Source organism: Varanus komodoensis, unplaced genomic scaffold (genome assembly GCF_004798865.1).
Source record: "Varanus komodoensis strain SLA01 unplaced genomic scaffold, ASM479886v1 scaffold1, whole genome shotgun sequence".
Classification (NCBI taxonomy): domain Eukaryota; kingdom Metazoa; phylum Chordata; class Lepidosauria; order Squamata; family Varanidae; genus Varanus; species Varanus komodoensis.
Genome location: NW_025335268.1, coordinates 22,774,872 through 22,796,776, shown reverse-complemented (window position 1 = coordinate 22,796,776; position 21,905 = coordinate 22,774,872). Strand labels below are relative to the sequence as shown.

The 21,905-nt window shown below is 38.7% G+C and overlaps 1 protein-coding gene across 1 annotated transcript in view; it reads right to left on the bottom strand.

The window, feature by feature from the left end:
* PLD5 (phospholipase D family member 5) overlaps positions 1 to 21,905 on the bottom strand; it is an 80,191-nt gene that overhangs the window by 45,624 nt on the left and 12,662 nt on the right. Inside the window, 1 exon segment of the mRNA XM_044419723.1 lies at positions 12,170 to 12,306. Coding sequence (XP_044275658.1) covers positions 12,170 to 12,306 — 137 coding nt within the window.

Sequence of the window (21,905 nt, the reverse complement as noted above, 5' to 3'; positions counted from 1 at the left end):
ATTTGTTCTAAAAATTGCTCAAATAGTACTCTTGCCTTTATCACAGAACAGATGATTCACTGAGTTTACAAATTCACTGTTTCACTTTTTATGACTGGAAAAAAGTAGGATTGGTGTATGAAGTGTGCTGCATCACAGCATTTCAGACAAGATAAGTGGTGTTTCCTTGCTTCTTTCAAGTATTTGTCTCCCTGCTACCCTTCATATGGCTTAAAGAAGAAATGATCTCATATAATCATTGCCACCAAGCTCTTGGTCTGGGTCTTGGTTTCCTAACAATTTAACAGGAAGCATATGCTTCCAGACATATTTAGTTCTAAATCATACTTACTCCTTAAACTGATATTATTCATTATTCAAGCTGATATTATTATTCACCCCCAGCCATATAAGTTTTTGTCCATATAATTTCCAGATATTTGGATACCATTGTGCATCCACTCGAGCTATATCTACATCCGAAAAAGTATTGCAAGCCATTCTTTTTCAACTTGGGCATAGCCCTATTTGGCTTCTGGTAAGTCTCTGCTTGCAAATATAACTAGCTGTCCACCTTACAGCACGATAATCCCTAGACCTATTTCTGATCCATCACAGTGAAGTATTGATGGTTCTTCTGGGATGTAATGCTTCATCCCATTTATCTTTTGGAAACATCTTCATGTTGCTGTGTTCACTCCCACACCGTCTCTTGATGTGTCAGTTGTCCAACAGTCTCACAATTCTCTGAAAGGCATTTATAAAACTTAGCCAAATAATTGGCCATTCCCAGACTTCTTGATATCTTGAGGTTGTGACATGTCTCAAATAACTCTTACTTCTTCTAGACCTCTCCCACTATCAGCACATCATCAGCTATTGCCCAGATTCTTTTCAGACCCTCCAAGGCATATGTCAGCCGGTTCTGAAATACCTTGGACTGATGCCCATTGGCATTCTTAGCCAGTGATAATTTCAGAAAGGATGTGTCAATATTGTCAGATAACTGGATTCTTCATCCAGCTCAGTATGTCAGAATCCATTTTTACATCACCAATGGAAAACGCTCTTGCTTTGACAGATATGGCAATATTTCTTCAGTAGTGGCAATAGTGCTTTATTTAAGGACTTTTTATCTATACATATTCAGAGATTCCCTGGTGGTTTTTAGAAACTATCTAGTGCAGGGGTCTCAAACTCAACTTACCTGGGAGCCGCTGGAAGTAGAGTCTGGGTGAGGCTGGGCGGCATCAAGTATTCCACCACCGCAATGGAGGCGGGTGCTGCCTGCGCTTTGAAGGTCGTAGGGTCCTCCCCTGTGCCCCACCCGTCCCAGTAATTGGCCTGCAGGCCACAAGCTTGAGACCCCTGATCTAGTGTGTACCTTTCTCTACTGGTTGAATAATTGTAGATTTCACAACTCTTCTTTCAAATTCTGTACTAAAGGTACTGACACTTTCCCCTTGGTGGTTTAACTCCATCTAGCTGTCCATCTTCCTCAAATACACCACTTTGAATTCTTTCTTGAGTTCAGCTTCCCCTTCAGGACTCTAAACTTGTCTTTTGATAACTTGAAAATCTTATAATTCACCAAGGTTTTGCTCAAAGGTCAACTCTGCTTCCCTCAGCAATCTCTGTCATAATTGTGCATTGTTCTCTGCATATTATCTGTTCCCTTATTAAGAATCATCTCCAAAATTGCAACTGGCTGCCAACATTTTTAAATGAATACATTATTCTTCAGTGCCTTCACCTCTCCTTGGTTCAGCATGAAAAAAAATCCTTACATTGTTTCCTCCTTTCTGGGGTTGCGTAGCGCATCAAAACAGCCTATTATTGTTGCCATAGTATACTGTGCTTGGGGATGTTTGCATGTATTGTCTCACTTACTATTCTCACTTTCTTTAATCAAACCATTTCATTGATTACAATGTCCAAACAGAGACTGGATTTTTCCCCCTAGGTTTTCCATGTCTGGGCTAAGTTCTGAGCTTGAAGGGGAAATGTGCTTGGTGGTATCAGGCCCTCTGTTTTCCTTCCTTCCTTCCTTCCTTCCTTCCTTCCTTCCTTCCTTCCTTCCCTTTCTACTCACAGTCCAGTCACCATTGTCACCATGGTTCAAAGTTGGTGGATTGAAACCCACAGAAACAAATAGACCCTGCCAATTTCTATAGAACTATCTCTCCCCTTCGATCAGAAACAGTGGGTGATGACTGCAACTACTGACTTCTCCCAAGAAACACACTTCATCCAGACCAAATTCAGCTGTTCATTCATATTGTTTGTCATGTTTGTGATGTCCAGTTGCTAAGAAGTCACATTCAAGTTACAGGTCTTCTATGGAAACCCTTAAGTAGAGTGAGGTGTCATTATAACCTTTCAGTAAAACGGTAATAAAATGGAGCATCTCATTAAAACCTATTTTGAAATAATCATGCTAGAAGTTTAAATTATTTCACATGTGAAAACTGATATACTAGCTAATATTTCCAGTCCCTTCTGCAATCATGTACCTGACTATTATCCTTTTTTCCTCCTCTGTTACTACAGGTTGCTGGGGTTTGCATGAAGTATGAAAGCAGAAAGATCCCACAGGAACAGAAACATCTCAGCAGCTGCATCTCCACAACTAATCTTTACAAAAGACTGTGGTACAAAGAAAGAAAACTAACTCTACATTTAACCCCTTTTTTCCCCAGGCAGAACACTTTTAACAGGATGAAGTTAATGCCTCTCTTATTCATTCATTCCTTTTATATGTTATCTACTTAAATGCTCTGCATATACATGTGATGTGAGTAATGGACAAGAATTATTATCCTCCCACAATAGACTGGGAAACAACAAAAGGCTGAGTGTGAGAGGAAATGTATGACCTAGAATTTGCACTTCTGTGCCAGGTAAAGATGTGTTTACTAGCTTTATTGAAAACTTAATAAACTAATTAAACCAGGCCTGGTTAGGGATAATATTTGGCCTGTACAAGAATACTAACTATTACTTATATAGTAGAACATTCCATTTCAGTGATGGCACATAATGTCAGATAAGAGAAAGCGGTGGGATCAAAATATTTGTTTGTGCAATACAAAGCCTCAATAACTTGTTTACTGAATAAAAGTTATTCAGACCCCCTGCTGGGTGTCTTCTTCTCAGGTAAACCCATTGCAGTATGTCAACTCTCCCTTGCTGAATAAGGCAAATTTCTTCAAAGAATCATGTCCCCTTGCTTTGAGGAATTTCAAAATCTATGACACTTAGCATGTGGCTATTACTGCAGTCTTAGTAGCATTTGTTATTGTTATGTGCTGTCCAGTTGTCTCCAACTTATGGTGACCCCATGAATGAAAGCCCTCCAAAATGTCCTATTCATGACATCCCTGCATTCTTAATCCAAGGCTGTGACTCCCTTAGCAGTGGGCTCATGTCCATACATGCCCCTTTAAAAATAGGAGTGTTCTTAGCAGATGGGATCTCTTAAAGACAGGGGGTTTAGTAAAGAAGCATGCTCAGGCACATAAAGCTCACCTTTGTAGGCATGAGCCCAGATCTTTTTGGTACTGAGCATCACCTCTCTTTAGATTGGCTTCTTGTTTGCTGCAAAATTTACCTCAAATTTCTCCAAATTCCCTTCAAAGTTTCCCATGAAATTGCCACTCCATTCTTCTCTTTCATACCCTATAATGAGAGTAAGTAATGCCACTAACTTTATTCTTCAGCTCTACCAACCACAGCAATCTGAAATTCTCCTCCTCTTCTCTCACATGGTCCATGATAGGCAGGTCCTATCATGAGGCAGAGTGAGGCAGTCCCCTCAGGCAGCAGATTGTTATTTACTTTGTTACTGTGTCATTTCTACTGTCAGAGATGAAGTGAGGTGCTAATGGGATTTTCGGCCTCGTATACCAAAATGGCTTGGCTGACTTTGGGTTCTATATTCCTTGACTTATGGGAGGGACATTTACTATTCTTCCTCAGGCAGCAAACTATCTTGAGCCAGTCCAGCAAATAGCCCTGTCCTTTCAACCTTTTGACTTTCTCCTTATGACTGTGATATGGTATCTCACACATCATATTCAAGAATACCCTCAGATTAGAAAGTACCATAGTCCCCAGTTCTATCTATGTTCCAGTTTTATTACACTGATTTAAATTAGGTGCCAGGAACCATTCTTGTCTCGAGGGTCACATTTCCACATGAGTAATCTTTCAGTAATCTTTCAGTAATCTTTCAGGTGCTACATGTCAGAAGTGCCAAACTCAGTAAAGGGCCAGAGTAAAAAGTGTGTGGGTCACCCTTTTAGTTTCTCTGCCACCTACTTTCTCTCTATATATGTCATTCACTTTGTCACTTTCTCTGCTTTCCCATGCAGTGAACTGCCAGGGAAAGGACAGCTTGCTCTTATCAAAAAACTGAATTGATTCAATGCAGAGGACTTCATAAATTGATATATGAAATTAAGTAACGGGGCCACAGCTTGCCCACTTGTTTTAGATCTTTGAATAGAACTAAATATGTGTGTAACAGAGAAGCAGACCTTTCAGATATGTGAAGAGGGAAGGTCAAAAGATCTCCAGGAACCTCTTCAAAGAAACTGGCAGTTTGGAATTTAAATGTTCCATGACCCAACTACATTAGCTAAATAATTTGTCATCTTTTTGTCAGACTTTAACTTTATAATGAATGTCACCTACTTTCTGTACATTTTGTCCCAATCGACAAAGCAGTGACAAATTGTTCTCATTGAGTAAGGAGAAGAATATTTATTACAAGAGAAATTAGATTTTTGCACGAGTTGACTGCTACAGTCACTATTCATTCCACAATGAGCTGAAGCATGTCAAATACAAAATGCTTCAGGGGAAAAAATTAAATGCTGTAACCAATATCCTGTGCTCAAAGTTGTCTTTATAAGTAAGATATACAAGCCTTCAATACTGTTACATTCATTTAATGGACAATATTAATGTTTCTGGCTGATAGTAATTTGTTTTATCCCTCATCTGTACATAAGGCTCCAAAGTGCTTAGAATATCCATTTAATGTTAACCATGCTGATTAAAAGCCTAAACCTATCATACATGGAACAGGAATGAAAAATTCCAATGCAATAAAACCTGCATCTTCAAATATAATAGAAACACAGTGGCAAATACAGATTTGTGTATTTGTGCTCTGCTCAGTTCTGCATCTAACCCCCTGCCTCAGGTGCCCCATTTTCATTGCTACAAATGCAAACTTTCCTCCATTACAGCACATTCACAGTTCTTTAGTATATGAGTCAACACAAGTAGTTTGACACAAGAAAAAGGCAGTTCCACTGCACCCTACTTCTGCTGACCTCTAAAAGAAAAGCATTGAATCTGAGTGGATTATTGTTTGTAATTCACCTAGAAATCATTAGCTGTTGTGTCAATTAGAAATTTAACCAACGGACATATAAATAATATGTCAGGTAGTGCTGGTAATATGTACTGAGGGTCAACTTAAGGGCAGAGGGAAGCTCCAGATGGGTGTAGGAACCCAAGAGATGTCTTGTCTCCAGGCCTCACCAGCCAAATCCCTCTCTTGGAACAGCACATGCTATGAAAAATATCTTGTACTACTACTGCATTCCTGGCCTTACGTAACATACTGTGCATGGACTTTTTGGCTGGGGTGGTAGAGGATTTCTCTCACTGCCAGCTAAGTTCCTCTCCATCCAAATCCCCACAGTTATCTCTAATCACAGATCAGATATAACACTGGGGATTCCTCAAAGGGATGAAACTTCAAGGAGTGCATTCAGGTGCATGTATCTGCCTATATATATCTATACACATATAGATCACACACAGATATTTATGCACATATACTTCTCTACTTATAGCAGCTGATTATACCTTTGCCTCACCTATATCTTTCCAGGTTATGTGGATGCAATTTGGTCCCAAACGAACACAAATTATTTCAGATGCAATCTTAATTACCCCTACTACAGATTAAACATGTTTACAATCAGTCTGTATTTGTTCAGTTATGTAAGGATTTGTGTTCTCATCAAGACCAGCATTGTCAGTTTTAATGGATAGTGACTTCCTAAGGTCCCAGAAGATTTTTTTAATCAACCCAGCTACTGAAACACTTTTTATTGAGGAGGCCAGGAATTGTATTTGCAACATTTTACATGAAGAGCAGGCATTCTGCCTCAGTCTGCAAACATATGCAAGAAAATCGCAGTGAAAATTTCTGTTAAAGCAAAGAAATTTGTACTTCACTTTTATTTAGTAATGCCTTTGGAGGAAGAAATAGAATTATCACATCTGTTTGGACAGATATTTAATCTGTAAATGCTAGCAAAATAGTAGCAATTACTGAAGCTGAGGGCAATCTGTCCTTCACATTTATCATAATCCAAAATGTACACAGATGGTATTTTTTAAAGCTAAAAATGCAAACTTTGAATTGATGATATATTTAAAGGAGGATTTTTATTTTTACATTTGCATGTGATTATACATGGCCATTAGTTCTCAATGTCTGCTTATTACACCATTAATAGTTATAATAAAATAATAATGTAAAATTATTTTTAAACTTTTTAAAAATCATTTTAAAAATCCACTTGCATTTTAAATAATTTTAAAAGTTTCAGATATTATAACTCTTTTAAAAATAGTTTGGTTTAAAATGAGATCTGAATGATGTGGAAGTATAGAAAGGATAATATACGTGAAAGGATTTACAAAGTGGGTATGATGTGGAGAAAGTCCAGGGTTCTGTAGGGCAGGGTGCTTGCTTTGTGTGTAGAATGTCCCAGTTTTATTCCCTGGTATACCCAGGTGGGCTGGGGTGGGGAAAACCCTGCCTAAAACCCTGAATTGCAGGAATTATTGTACTGGATGGACCAATGCTCATGTGGTGTACCTTTGTAAGATTGCCTGTTCCCAAAATTTGATTATCAATGCAACCAGAACACGGAAAGACAAAAAATACTGTTACCTCCTAGGTGTTTTACTATTCCTAAGCCAGCATTCCTCCCTCCCTCCCTCCCTCTGTGGTGTGTGAGACAGAGATAGAGACCTTTCCAAAATTTATATTCATTGAGAGGATTTGCTTTTTGCTCTCGATCAGAAGAAAATTTATAGTTATAAAGTTGTCTGCACAAAATTGCTTTAATGAGCTTTGTTCCTCTGCACAAAGAATTTAAAGATGGCAAATAGATTATTGTAGGAGGTATCTTGGTAAAGTACAAATAAACGTTGATGAGTAAAATGAAATATGCTGCCCCAATTATATTATATTGTGCAAAACATAAAAAATGAAGAAAAAGCAGGAGAACAAGTGTCTTTTTAAGGTGTCAGGTCAATGAAATCTCTTTGGCAAGAATGAAAAACAGGAAAGTAGGAAACAACTGTCCCCTTGATCTGGGGAACTGTGAAGAAAAATATCCTGCAAAGAGGAACTTGTTTAATAGATGTGCAGAAAACAGGGAAGGAAAACAAAGGACATTGCAAACATTGTGCCAATCAGTTCTTAGCTGGAGAGAAAAGAGTAAAACATGCTCAGATTCCCTTCATCTTGCCTAGCAAGATCAGATGTGTTCATCCCATGGGAAATCTTTACCCAGAAGACTGTCCGGGCAAAATTTCCTACTGCACTTTATCAAGGTCATCTATGATCTGACTAGAGACATTGGTGTCCAGTAGGGTCAAAGGAAAATAACATAGTCCAGAACAAACAGAGAAAAAGTCTGAAAGCAACCAAGACTCAGCAATATGATCAAAGATGGGAAGCAGTCAGGTTCTAGCACAGTCAGACAAACTGTGGTAGGCAAGCTTTGTGACTGCTTAATGGGATGAATTGCTCAGACTGAGGAACCATGCCTGGGAGTGCCAGCTGTATACCCAGTTAAGTCCCTTTTAGTTTCTCAGGCCCTCTAGGACTTTTCTAGATGAGGTGCTCATCCTGGAGCTTCATGATAAAAATTTAGAGAAAATGCTTTCCAAATGACAAACAATTTGCTAATAGTTATTTTATTGCTCAGTGTCAGGTTTTATAGTTTTTATGCAGTATTTTGAAATTGCTAATGTATTTTTGGAACTTGATACTAGTTGCCCAGAAACCATCTAGCAAAGGGTATGAGAAAGGGTTAAAGAGTTTCAAGCCTCTAAATTTTGCTGTGCAGTAACAACATAAGCTTGTTTATCCATTTATTCATTCAAGTTATCTCTTCCTACTCCCTTCAACAGATTTTTTAAAAGCATCTCTTCTCCAAAGAGACAGCAAACTTTGATGTAGATTTTCATGCAGTTTTGGAAATCCTCAATCAACTCTGGTTTTCACTTCCTTGATCTTTTGGAATACTTTTGGTAAAAATACAAAGCAATGACTCTTGGGATTTCATACCAAGCATGTATTATCACTGTTTGTCTTATTAATATCTTTCCATTAAAAAAATAGCAAGAGATATTACATCAACAGTATGCCGTTATGCAGATACTGAAAACAATAGGAAATCTGTAAGAAATGTATACAAAATCAGTAGGCAAGAAAGTAGCAGTACATATGCAGCTGGTATTATTTGAACTTGCCTATTAATCCCAATATCAGATATTGACTCTGTAGTATACAAGCAGTAATAAATCTGGAATTAATCCTTCTGAGCCTGCAAAAAAAGGGGGGGAGACCTGCTTCCTCATGCTCTTCTGCAGATATGCATATGAAGGAAACAAACATGCAGGACCAATAATGTGCTTCCTTTTGACATGAGTATTACCTCCCACATGAAAAAGCCTCTAGGACTTATATGTTAGGCAGAGTTATGTTATGCGTGAACTTATTAAACACATAAACCAACTTTCTTAGGTCTTGGCATTTGAGTTGGTTATGCATTCCTTCATTTACTCCCCTAGCCAACTGGGTGACTTTGGGCCAGTCACAGACTCTCAGCTCAACCTACCTCACAGGGTTGTTGTTGTGGGGATAAGATGGAGGAGGAGATGTAAGCTGCCTTGAGCCCTTTGTAGGAAAAAGGCAGGATATAAATTGAAATGAAAATGTTTTAATAAAAAATAAAATAAATAAATAAATAAATAAATATATTGTGGCACAACCAATGATAGGAAAATGGCTTAATTTTGTCTTGGCAGGTTATAGTGATGTCATGCAAGTTCAGAATTATCAATGTTGGAATATGAATTCAAATATGTACAGTTCCTAACACTTTGCAAAAGGCTCTGCTCTAGCTCAGAAGACTGCTTTCTCAGACTTCTTCCTGGCTGCACATGCAAAAGAAAAAATGTTCAACAGGAGAACTTCCACTATATAACAAAGCAAAATGCACAAATACATTTAAGTGTTTCTAATTGAAATGCAAGACTATGTTTATGCTACACACAGAGCAGCACAAAATTTCATAGAGGCTGGTATTTAAAATCCAGGAAACTGCAGGTCCTGAGTTTTTTTCTCATCTGCCCACCTGTGGGAGCAGGTAGATGGGTGACCGTATGCAAGAAAGCTGTCTCTGCAGTGTCCCCACCTTTCCTGAACAAGTGTCACCATGCTCCAATATCTCAGACTTTTAAGAAGGCCTCTTAAAATGACCTTTTTGAGGCCTTCTTCCCTGTGAGGTGACCAAGACATTTTAAAATGAATAAATAAACCCAGCATGAAGAATACTTCTGTTCTGAATAAGCCATAGCTTGCAGAAAACCCCTTATATCCTCTCAGCAAGTCCTTCTCCAGCCTCTGTGAGTGTAACTAGAGTTGAAGGCAAGGCGTTTTTCCCCTAAAATTCTTCCTGCTCTTTCCTGGAATGTAGTATATTAGTCTGCTGTCAGGGCATCTGTGGGACAGTTGTGTAATTTATAGGCAGTATATCAATATGTAACTATAGTATTTAACATCCCTGCCATGGCAAAGATCACACATCTACTAAAATAAATTGTATATTACATGGGCCACAAATAAGAGAACTGGCTGATTTTGATCATTTTTATCAAAGCTCATTAGGAATCAAACTATTGGGAAAGAAAACATGTGAACAGGGAATAAATGGCTGGAAAATCAGAACCATTACCCCCCCCCCCCAAAGATCAAAGGACCACAAATTTAGACCCTCAAACACTCATCTCCTGCTTGTCTCAGTGTTATGCAATAGAATCAGAGAATAGTAGAATTGGAAGCGGCCATGAAGGCCATCAGGTTTAACCCCCTGCTGTTGCAGGACACCAAGTTACACCATCCCACTCAGATGGCTGTCCAGTTTCTTTTTGAATGTCTCTAGTGTGGGAGAGTTCGCCACCTCTCTAGGCAGCTGGTTCCATTGTTGTATTGCTCTGACAGTGAGGAAGCTTTTCCTGAATCTGGGTTGTCACAATTTCTTCAAAGATGGTTTTGCACCCCTTCTTCCTGACTTTAGGGCATTGTATGCATTTTTAGAAACAAATATGGCCTTGGAGTTGTTGGACTTTTTTCTGTCTAAACTCCCTAGGCACCCGAAGGGTCACTTGTCCAAAACCTGCCCTTACCCATAATGACAGTAATTGGGGTACCTCTTCCCTTTCTCCCTGGATTATTCAAGATTCCAAGACATATGTTAAAATATGCAAAATGGGGAGTGCCAGCCTTCAGCACAGTGGCTAAAAAAGGACCAATGAAGTTTAGGATTTCTCCCCTTTTCAGCTGCCTTCTTCTGCTGCTAGTTTCAGGGTTGTCCTACCTCTGCTGGTATTGGTGTCTTTTCTCAGGAGGCAGGCAGAGCTTCAGAGACAAAAACTGAAAACTCATTTCCACCAGCTGTATTCCATTTCCTTAGCTTTCCACAGTGATACCATAGTCTCAGAGCCAAAATCCAAGAACTCTGGCTTTCACCCTCTGTCTCACCCATGCTCTGGTAACCCTTGGCTGGATTATTGCAATGTGTTATACATGAGACTACTTTTGAAAATGGAAACTTCAGCAAGCCTAAAACAGTGCTAATGGACACTAATCAGTATGATCATATTACTGATACAAAAGGGTTCATATTACTGAACCCTTCACTGATACAAAAGTGAAGATCTTCTAATTTCCCAAGAATGTTAGTTTCAATCTGTTTAAATTCTCTACTGTATATTAAATGCTGCTAGTTCTATTTTATACTGTAGTTTAAAACATTTAAGTTTTATGCTGCATTTTTGTTCTGTTTTATGCACTTTAAATTGTTTTTAAACTGTTGTGAACTGCCCAGTGGGCTTCAGCTATTGGATGGCACAAACAATAACTAAATAAAGCACAGGCGAGATGATACAGGTATTTCTTAAGACATATGAGATGAATTTGAGAATGTGTGGTTCATTCCTTGAATAAGGGAAAGACAGTCTTCCCATCATATGTAGCTGTGAACATAACCAGCTCTAACACTTTGCCACCTGTTGTCACTTTTGCATAAGAGCGAGTAACAGAGAAAGGTGCTGCACTTTCTCCTTGTGTCAGTTACCTGTGTTTTACTTAAGAATGGAGCAGGGAATTGGCAGTGGAACAGACCTTTCAGTTTTCTGTGCATAGGTACAATGGAACTTCAAAACTTCATGGAGTTCAAAGAGGAAGCTTAAGCTAAGCATATGGATATGGTATTTGACTATTCCCAGTACTACTGATACATGGCAGAATATATGTTTAGTACCAGACTAAATGTTCAGTTATGGAGCTTTCTCCCACACTGAAGATCATGGGATATCCCCTGAGAATATATAGATGCTCTAAAGCCACTGCACTTGATCCTTCAGCTAGGAAAACAGACACTGAAACATTTGTATGGGTGAGACATAAGGTCTGACCTTCTCTTGTGTGATTTATGTGAATGTCTGATTGTTACTGATGTGAGAACAATGAATTTGTAATAGAAATGCTCAATCTGCTTAATGTAGGCAAGACATGCTAATCCTTTTAATGTTCACATTGGAGTTAAATAGCTTGTGCTGTCTGACAAGAGAGATTTTGCAAGTCAGGTTTTGGCATTCTGTGTCTTAAGCTGGCTTTACCTATGCTATGTTATGCTATGCTTGCTATGCTATGCCATACATTCTAATTCACTTTTGCCTTTGTTCCTGTGAACATCACCACCGAATTCTCTTATCCCAAGTATAACTGTGTACAAGCCTAAACTTTTCTTGGCTATGGATTATCACCCACCCCAAAAGAGAAGTTTTGCTTGTTACCTCTTACCGACAGTTATTTTGACAGTTCTTTTCTGAGAGTCCATCCTCATCTTCTCCCACAATATCCACAGCCGAAAATATCAGTGCAACCAGAATTGCAAAGCAGCAAACCAATGCAAAGATCACAATGCATTTTTGCTGGGACTGAAAGAGATTAAAGAGATTAAAATGGAGATAATAAAATGCTAGGAAGTGATAGCTGAAATATCTTCAGTACCTTTGAATATATTGTCATAAATATTAGGATAAATTCTGCAGAACAGAATTTTCTTTAATATCTATTCAGCTTGATCCTGAAAGTTATGCAAAATTCATTACACAAAAAGTAGTGCCAGAACCCTGATAGGAACATTAATTGGTTTTTCAATATTTTTGGCACAATGGACATTCATAGTAAAATACTTTTCTATTCAGCTTCACACACCAAGTTTGTGTCTATTATAACATGTCAATCATTCCATCTTAGACATGAAAGTGGAATCCTTGGTCTGATTTTGTGAGCACACCAAAGAGTATTTCCAGCATACTTTGAAACTGAAAGAAGAGTTCTGTGTCAACATCTGCTGTATAGAAAAATAGTCATATTTATTTATTCAGTTTCTATACCACTCAACAGTTGAAGTTCTGTATGCAAGAAGGATAAGCTATAGGGTAAAAATGTGGTGGCAATAGGCCCTCCAGTCTTGGATGGAGCGTTAGTTGTAGATGGGGAGCTGCCACTTGAATGACAAAGCTACAAGTTTCCCAAGGAAGAGCTGTTCAAACTAGTCTGGATTCTGGCAGAGAAAAGCATTATCTTCCTCCTCGGGGGTCTTAAAAGCTAACTTGCAACTTGTTCAAAAACATCAGTTCAGCTTGAGATACCACATGGACAATATATATATAAAGTACAGTGAAAAGTGTGTACTTCTTTCCAAAACAGACTGGGGCTACCAGTGATTATCACCTTAGACAGCTGGACTGGGACAAAAATGAGATGTGCTTCACAGTGCCTATCAATATGCAAATCTGGGCATGGGTGCTGTCAATCTACACTGTGTGGCTAGTACGAGATACACATTCAAATTAACTTCCCCATCTAAATTCAAGCAAAATAGGTTGTGTGCTTCCTTAAGTACAGTTGGAGCTGATTAGGAAATATGCCTATACATGAGCAAGATTTTCAAGTTTCGTATATTCTCAGAATATATAGAGTCATACAGACAATTATCATATTTTAATATTCATGCTTTATTTACTGTTCTGATTGCAAACTTATTGCCACTTTTGTATGACTCTTGGTATAAAAATTATTTCTGTTCCTGGTATGAAAATGCTCTCATTCTTGTCAAATGTTCTAGCAATTTGGATGGCTTTGTGCTGCAATTCTGGTCGTGAATGAAAGTGCATTTCCTTCAGTGATGACTTTAAGACAAATTTATTCTGCAGAATTTTAAAACAGCTGCATTGTAGGATGGGAGATACAATAAAATAGTTGAATGGAAATCTGGTTTAAAAATTGCTTAATTCTGACCTCATGGCCTAAGTGAAGGAGTTGTTCTTCCAGTGTAGCATGTCACAGAAATGCATGTCAGATCCAAACACAAGATCAGAATTGTCTATTGCACAATGAAAGAAGCCATTGTGTTTCCATAGCTTTATTCTTAGTTCTTAGTTTAAATATTTATGGTATCTGTAAAATTTGCAAACATGGAAGGGACAAAGGGGAAGGAAGAACAGGGATTTTTACATGCATAGACATTTTCTCACGTGTTTGTACACACAGTGCAAACAATTCATTCAGATTCTTGTATTCACACATGCATGTACACATATGCATAAATTATATTCAAACATGCATGACTTATAGGAACATACATTCCCATTTATAAACATATATATCACTCCATACATACAGATGTATCCCAATATGCATGCATCCCTGTTCATAATCTCCTGCTCTCTCCTGTCCTCTTTTTCATGCTTTCCCACCTCTGTACTACCTGCCTCTTCTATCAGATGAACACATCCTTTGACCTATTCCCAAGTCTTCTAAAATTTGTTTGCAAATTTTCAACTCAATATGTGTTCAAAGACCAATTTATATTTTTAGACAAAGCTTACCAACATGATTACCTGAACAATACTGGGATTTATATGACATTTTTTCTGTCTAAATATGCACTGGATTTTAACCTAACTCTCTGCTGCTCATCAGTCTTTTTGTTAAAAGAATACTTTTTAGAACTGTTTTTAAATATTTTCAGTGCTATATAAATCTACTTAATTAATTAAATTGTATGGCTTTAAGAATCTTATTTGCATAATACTAAAACAGGTGACTTCAACTCAAAAATAAATTGAACTGCTATGTTTCCTATTAATAATGAAGAAGGTCAAGATTTTACTGTAGTACATATGACCCAGGGCCATTAAAAAGAAGAAGAAAGGAAGATCAATGGAAATACTGCAATCTACTTTCATAGATGGATCCTCACACTATTCGGATATTTAATGAATAATGTTTAAGAGAGTCTTGTCAGATCAAATTACCTCAGCCAGCATACTAAATAATGAAAGCACCAAAACTGATACCTAAACTTACACTTATACAATTATAAGTTTTCCTTGTGCTTTCTACAGTTTCCTGTTTCTCCTTGAAATGGCATTAACAAGGCAGAAAGAAACTGGAAGAAGTGTTCCACCAGGATAACTTGACAGGAAGCGAATTCATAATCCTAGTGTACATGCCTATTCAGAAGTAAACCCTTTTGAATTCTCCAGAACATAATCCTTCTTAAAGGTGCATAGGATTACAGCCTCAAGGTTGACTAACAGCACACTCCTATGCATGTCCACTGTAATGTAAGAGTCAGCAAGTTCAAGGAGGCTTTATTCTAGGTAAGTGTGTACAGGATTGCAACCTAAATATTTCATAACATTAATCTGCAGTAAACTGAAACCTGAACCTACTTCCAGGAGAGCGTTTCAGAAACAGGAAAACTCAGAATCCAATTCCTTTTGCTCACTATTTCCTGCTCCATGACCAAAGTGCATTCCCTGGCCTATTACTGAACCCAAAACCACTCTGAAATTTGGACCCGTTTTATAGGTTCCCTGAAAGCCACAGCAGTCTTTTCTGCCACCAGAAGCTGCCTCCTTAACTACTGAAAGCTACTGTATCTGACAGCAACAATCAAGTGTTGGCAGCATGAGTTCCATCCAGTGCTGCCAGGCAGAACCAGTGCTGGGATCTTCAATATTCCCAAAAATGTTGCCAAGGCTGTATTTTGGGCACCAGCAGTCCATAATTCCTAAGAGAGGTGTCTTGGCACCCAGGATGTGCTGAGCATATTGAGAACAGCATGCTAAGTAGCGGGACATCAGCATTCCCGGGCTCAGTATAGGCCCCACTCCTTATGAGCATGTTATGTTCCTACTGTGCCTGGCAGCTAGATCTGGGGGGAAAGGAAGGGGGCTGGCAGAAGGGATTCAGGAGTACAACTCCAATGAGTAGGAAAGAGCAGGGCATTCACCTGTTGCAAGCTGTCACAATATAACAAACTTTTCCTAATCAATTAAAACACAGTGTGTGCAATTCTGTGTTTAGACAGAAAACTGCACTCTCCAGGTATCTTGAAAAACATCAACAATCGCAACACCACAGTGCTCTGTGGTGACTCATTATTGTTGTTCTTGTTATCACCATCGTCATCTCTAAATTGCAGATGGATGCTAAAGGGTAAGGAAAGTGTCTCAGCAATTGTTTTGAGGTTGATGAACTGCATCCCACTGAGTGACACAGACTATGCCTTCCAACAAACTAACTTCTCAGCTTTATTTAAACAAAGGCTTTTCTACCAAGTTCTCTCCAGCTGTGGCCTTTCTATCCTCAAGCCAAAAGCAGTGGGTGTTGCTGTTAACTACTCCCTAAATCCCTTATCTACTCAGGCATAATCCAGCAGTTCTTCCATATTGTTACCTCCCTTATCTTTTGAGAAAGAAAAATAACATAAAAATAAATTGGAGCTTTATAGTCTTTCAGGTGTGCATTATCTTAATAACATGCCCCCTCTGAGTGCGTCTGGGTTCAGTGACACACCCTTTATTCTGCTCCCCTGCACTCTTCTGCATCCATCTCCCCTGGACTACCGCCTGGTGTGTCTCTGCCTTAGCTAGCACATGGCAGGTATCCCCTGCATGTCTCATCCTGCAGTATCCCCTGCTGATTACAGGCTTGTTCTCCATTTGAATTCATAGCATCCCCTCATTCTTCTGTTGTTTTCTTTAGATATCTGCAATAGTTGTCCACTGTCCATCTGTACCTTATATGTTCATGTGGTATCATGTTGGCTTGCTTGAGCTATATTCTGTCCTACTTAGGGGTGTGATGCGCTTTGTTAGGCTGGCTCTAGTCGCATAAGATCTAATATGGATGTAATACAGGGGCTGTCTCTGTTACTGCAGTCTTCTCAGTTCAACAAAAGATACTTCTGTAACTCCTGTCTCTACTCGCCTCCCATTTGATGGTAAAACAGTCTTTGTTCTTTGACAGATTAAGCTTGACGCTGGACTTAAGTTTGAACCTTAAAGTGGAGCATTCCAAAGATCTTAAAGTGCTAGATATGGGCCTGACACTGCTGCTTTTTCTTTTCTCCGTAGCTACTTTTGCTTTGGATGCTACTTTGCCATTTAATAATCATATTGAAATTTGTACCAAGGGAATTAAGGCCAAAACTGAATTGAACCTGCTGAACATCTACTATAGAAAAAGAGTAATTATGAATTTATAATCCATAAAAACATTCCTTCCCACCGAACTCCCTCTACTTTTGAAACTTCTACACAACTAAATGTACCTTAAGATTACAGCACAGGTCATGTTTGGAGGGGCTGAACATTTTAAGTATCAAACCATCTTAAACACCAAAATAATATGCATATTTAACTAAAATAAATAGTTAAATTTTTAACAAAAATAAATTGTGTCCTGGATTCATGTTACTACAATGACAAATCCAATGTAGAAATTCTTGTTTTAGACATAAACAACACAGGAACAAATATTTGGGAACTTACAAAGACAAGCCTTAAGCATTGATTTAATGAGGGTTTTAGTACATGGTTAATTTAGAAGGAAGGCTAATGTTGAAAAATAATGGGGCAACCCTTTTAAAGCTGCATGCTGGGGAAATCTTAGGAAAGAATGTTTAAGACAATCTTTTTTGTTCCTGGCAAGTCCAATTTATTATTTATAAACATTTGTGGTCACTTCACTGTTACTATAATTTTCCTGAGAGAGATTTATCTTTCATCTCATCTGCTTACTTTTACATATCATCAGTAGCAAACATAAATATTTAAAAGAGGAGTAGAGATTGCATGCATTATTTTCACTGCATATGTACCATGTGGAAAAAATAACCGTGCACTGTGACAGTTGCTACTCTCAGTCTCCCAACCACTCCCCACATCCCAGTAACAAATATTTTATTTTTATTATTTTTATTTACATTTCGATTTATATCCTGCCTTTTTCCTACAAAGGGCTCAAGGCAGCTTACATCATTCTCTTCCTCCATCTTATCCCCACAACAACAACCCTGTGAGGTAGGTTGGGCTGAGAGTCAGTGACTGGCCCAAAGTCACCCAGTTGGCTCTGTGGCTGAGCAGGGACCAGAACCCAGATCGTCTGAGTCCCAGTCCCATGCTCTTAACCACTGCACCACACTGGCTCTCTCTCATATAATATGACAATTATATTTCTTTAAAGCAATGAAAGGGACATCTGGAAGTCCAATTATTATAGGCGATGATCTCCACTTTCCTATACAAGCCCTGCATCTACCTGTACAGGCTGACAAAGATAGAGAAGAGCTGGGAAATTATAGTTTCACTTTGTTTGCAATAAAACCAATTAAATATTTCTTTTTATATGACGTATAACAGGGGTGGCCAGACGAGCTCAATGGAAGAGCCACATATGGTAAATGTCAGATGCTTGAGAGCTGCAAGTGGGTGCCATGGGCAGCGGCTATGGGTGGCGAGCAATTGCCTGTGAGGGCTGGCTATGGGTGGCCAGCAGCAAGTGGGCACCTGTGGGCGCCCATAGGTGGCGAGCCATGAACCACAAAAAGCCTCAGTTTGGCCATATCTGACCTAGGCAATGATACCTCCCTGCACAGTACTGCAAGCCTGTTACTTATTTATTATTGCACTTATATTCGGCCCAACCCAAGGCAGCTTGCACGGTCCTTGTACCCCTCCCCGTTTTGTCTTCACAATGTGAATCCTGTGAGGTAGTTTAGGCTGAAAGTAGCTGGCCCAAAGACACACAGTGAGCTTCATGGCAGAGAGGAGACTAGAACTTGGATGCTCAGATCCCTGGTGCAATGCTCTAACCAGTGCATCACACTGCTCTCATTATTCTCATCCACTTAGTGAATCCCAGTACTTAGACGCTGAGAGTACAATAGTTAAATCAGGCGGCATATCCATAGCACAGCCTGGTCTAGTTTTCTTGGTGTTTCAATAAGAGGATGTTAACAAGGTGCATCCACATCCATACTGGGCCCCAACTCCCTCTTACCACTACACCTCACTGGCTCTCCAGCATAACAATATGATAAAGTCATATTTAGAACCATGCAGTTCCAACTAATGCATTAAATTTATGTGTTCTTTCATTCATCTAGAGATTTCCATGCCATTTCATAAAGCTGTTTCTGAAAGTCATCTCAGGTTCAAAAAGAGTTTGATTTGCAATAGAATGGGCTATTGTTTAGCAGCACAATCTTATACCTGTCTAGTCAGGAGGAGGCCATATTGAGTTAAATGAGCTTACTTCCAGGTAAACGTGTATACGGTTGCAAAGAAACCAAGAGGGAATGTTTTGTTCTTAAGGGCAGGTCCATAAACTAAAAGGAGCAGTTGACTTTCAGTAATCAAATGCAAAGCATTAATGGGGTTTGGGAGGATGCACTTTGACTGGATGAATAACTGAGAGAAGGAAGCACAGCAAGCATGCTTTGAAATCAATAGGACAGGCAAACAGTTTCTGTGGTGCCACTAAACCATCAGCTGCTACACTAATTTCATGTGATGTGGTTGTGTGGTCCTGTTCATTCACAAAGGTGAAAGCAAAACAGTAAGCTTTTATGTGATGCTATTAATTGCTGTATCTACTGCTGGTTTCATCACAAAACTGATATCCAAGGGCTACACCAAGCCTTTCTCTTTCCTGCATTTCTGCAACATAACCTCTAGGCAGCACTGTGTATAGTGGAATAGCACATTTACACAAATGGAAAAAGTGCTCCTTTTGCAAAAAATATTGCATTTTTCCTGCTCTAAAAAACTTGCCAAAAGTTCTGTTGGAAAACAGAAATGAAGCTGTCACATCATTGTTAAAGAACCTGTAAATCAACCATGAGTAAGGAATGATAGGCACAAATTAGCTGTAGAAACCAGAATTAATGTACCAACACTAACAATTTTTCCCACAGTATCCCAGGGAGCTGCTCACCAATCATGCTATTGCATGACAGTAATATCCTCACATGTTTTCATGTTAGAAACACACCGATAAACCTATGACAACAGCAATAATCCCAAAATGGTGCCATGAAATTTTTCCTTACAGTGCATGGTCACAGAACTTCCTTGTCACAACACCTTCCTTATCATGGCAACCAGTGCTGAGGAAGGTATGAACAGTTATTGCTACAAGCATTGCCACACACAGAAAATAAACCAGCATTAGGCAAGGAAGGAGTACAATTCTAAACACAGCAACCAGTCTTTAAGCCATACGACCTCAGATGAGCTTTAGTCTTGCTGGAGTATCATGGATGCCACACAGGTATTTTGTGCAGCACTTAGTGTCTTTCAAGGGAAAGAGTAGGGTGCCATTTGGACAGTCAAAAGGGAATGCTCTGCGAGGTGCCTTGTCAGACAGGGGAAAGAGGCATCTCCATGGTGGCATCTATCTCTGGAACTCTCTGCCTAAGTAGGTCCACATTGCACTGGATTTGTTGTCCTTCTGACATGAAATGAATAGGCCTTTTCTCCCAGACCTGAACCTTCATTTATTGGTTATGCTGTTTGCCATGTTTGTACTCAGTTTGGTTTCATATGCTTTTTATCCCCATGTTAAACTTCTCTAGAAAACTTCATATTGAAATGCAGGATACTAAATGTGTTAATCAATAACAGACATTATGCCTCTGTTCCTGAAAGCTGTGATTTGTGCAGAGGGCCTTTTCATCCAAATTCCCCATCCCCAACATTTACTCATGTACTTATATGTTCACATTCTGCCATGGGTCAAGGTAGCTAAACAATAAAACAATACAAAATGTATAAACACCATCAAAATGAGTGAGGCAAGCTTCCTCAGGCACCACAACTGAAAAGACTCTGTGCATTCCCACTAACCATATGTCTGGTAGGGGTGGGAGTGAGACACAGATAAGAGTCTCCGTGGATGACCTAAGTGGGTAGGCACGATTGTGACAGAAAAAGTAATCTCTTAACTATTTTGAAACCAAGTCATTTATGACTTTAAAGCTGATCACAAACACTCTCAGCTGTGCTCAGCAATAGATAGAAATCCAACGATCAGCAAACAATTTATTATCCATAAATGCATTACCCCAATAAATATATTACCCAACTTATGGGCAATGTGTTTTGAAAAACAGACTCCACTCAATAGTCTATTAATAATATTTTGTAACAGTTGAGCGTTACACTTTTTGAAGGCAAAGGGTTTGTTAAAGTTATCTATTATAGATGTGGCCGAGGTGTGAGTGACATTTACCATATCTGCTTCCCCAAGAAAGGAGGAGTTGGCATACTAGCTGAATCTATGAAAAAGCTTTCCTTACCATAGTTCCTACTTGGTCACTGAGGAGCTAACTGGAACAAAAAAAAAAATCTTCCAAAACACAAACATTGGACTTCAAGGGAAGCGCCATTCTATCCAAAACAAGCTGCACCCTTAATTATAAATTAGCTTTCCTACCAACCAAAATCATCAAGTTCACAGCCCTAACTGATCTCAAGTACTAGTTCAAGACCTAGTTCAATGGAAGGGAGGGATTTTGTATAATATTGCCGTATTGGTGATACAGAATACCAATGTTCTATATCCTATAACCCCCCAGATGGTCCCAAGAGATCATAGGTATGCATCCTCAAAGTTAGATTTGTTGAAAATATCAGAACCTTCAGCCTTATTTAGGCAGATAGCATTAAGAAAACTGCAAGAACTATAAAACACATTATATTATTGTAGCATCAGATTAGGTATCTAAAATCATAATTTTGTTTTGCTTATTTTTATACCAAACATTTCATATAACATAATATTGAGTAATTACCTTGAAACTGTTAAAACAATTATGAATTTTTCATTCATTATAATTTTCCTGCTGGTATATTGCTACTATGTACAAAAACATATTTCCATTGAATGTACCTTGTTCCATGTGCCCTATGTACTAATGTGTTTATTTTGATGCATGTGCATGCAACTGGAAGCAGCAATCAACTTCAGTTTCCCATTGAAAATGCAAATGGAAAAACAAGTGGGATGGTGTTGATCACACACAAGTCAGTATCAACAGTTTTTTCCCACATGAAAACAATATCTGTAGAGAATAAATGCTGTTTGTGCACTAAATTTAATTTTAGCTCCTGTTTGATACATTCCATTTTCTCAACCTCAGCTCCCCAAAGCTCTTTAGATCTATAACAGAATT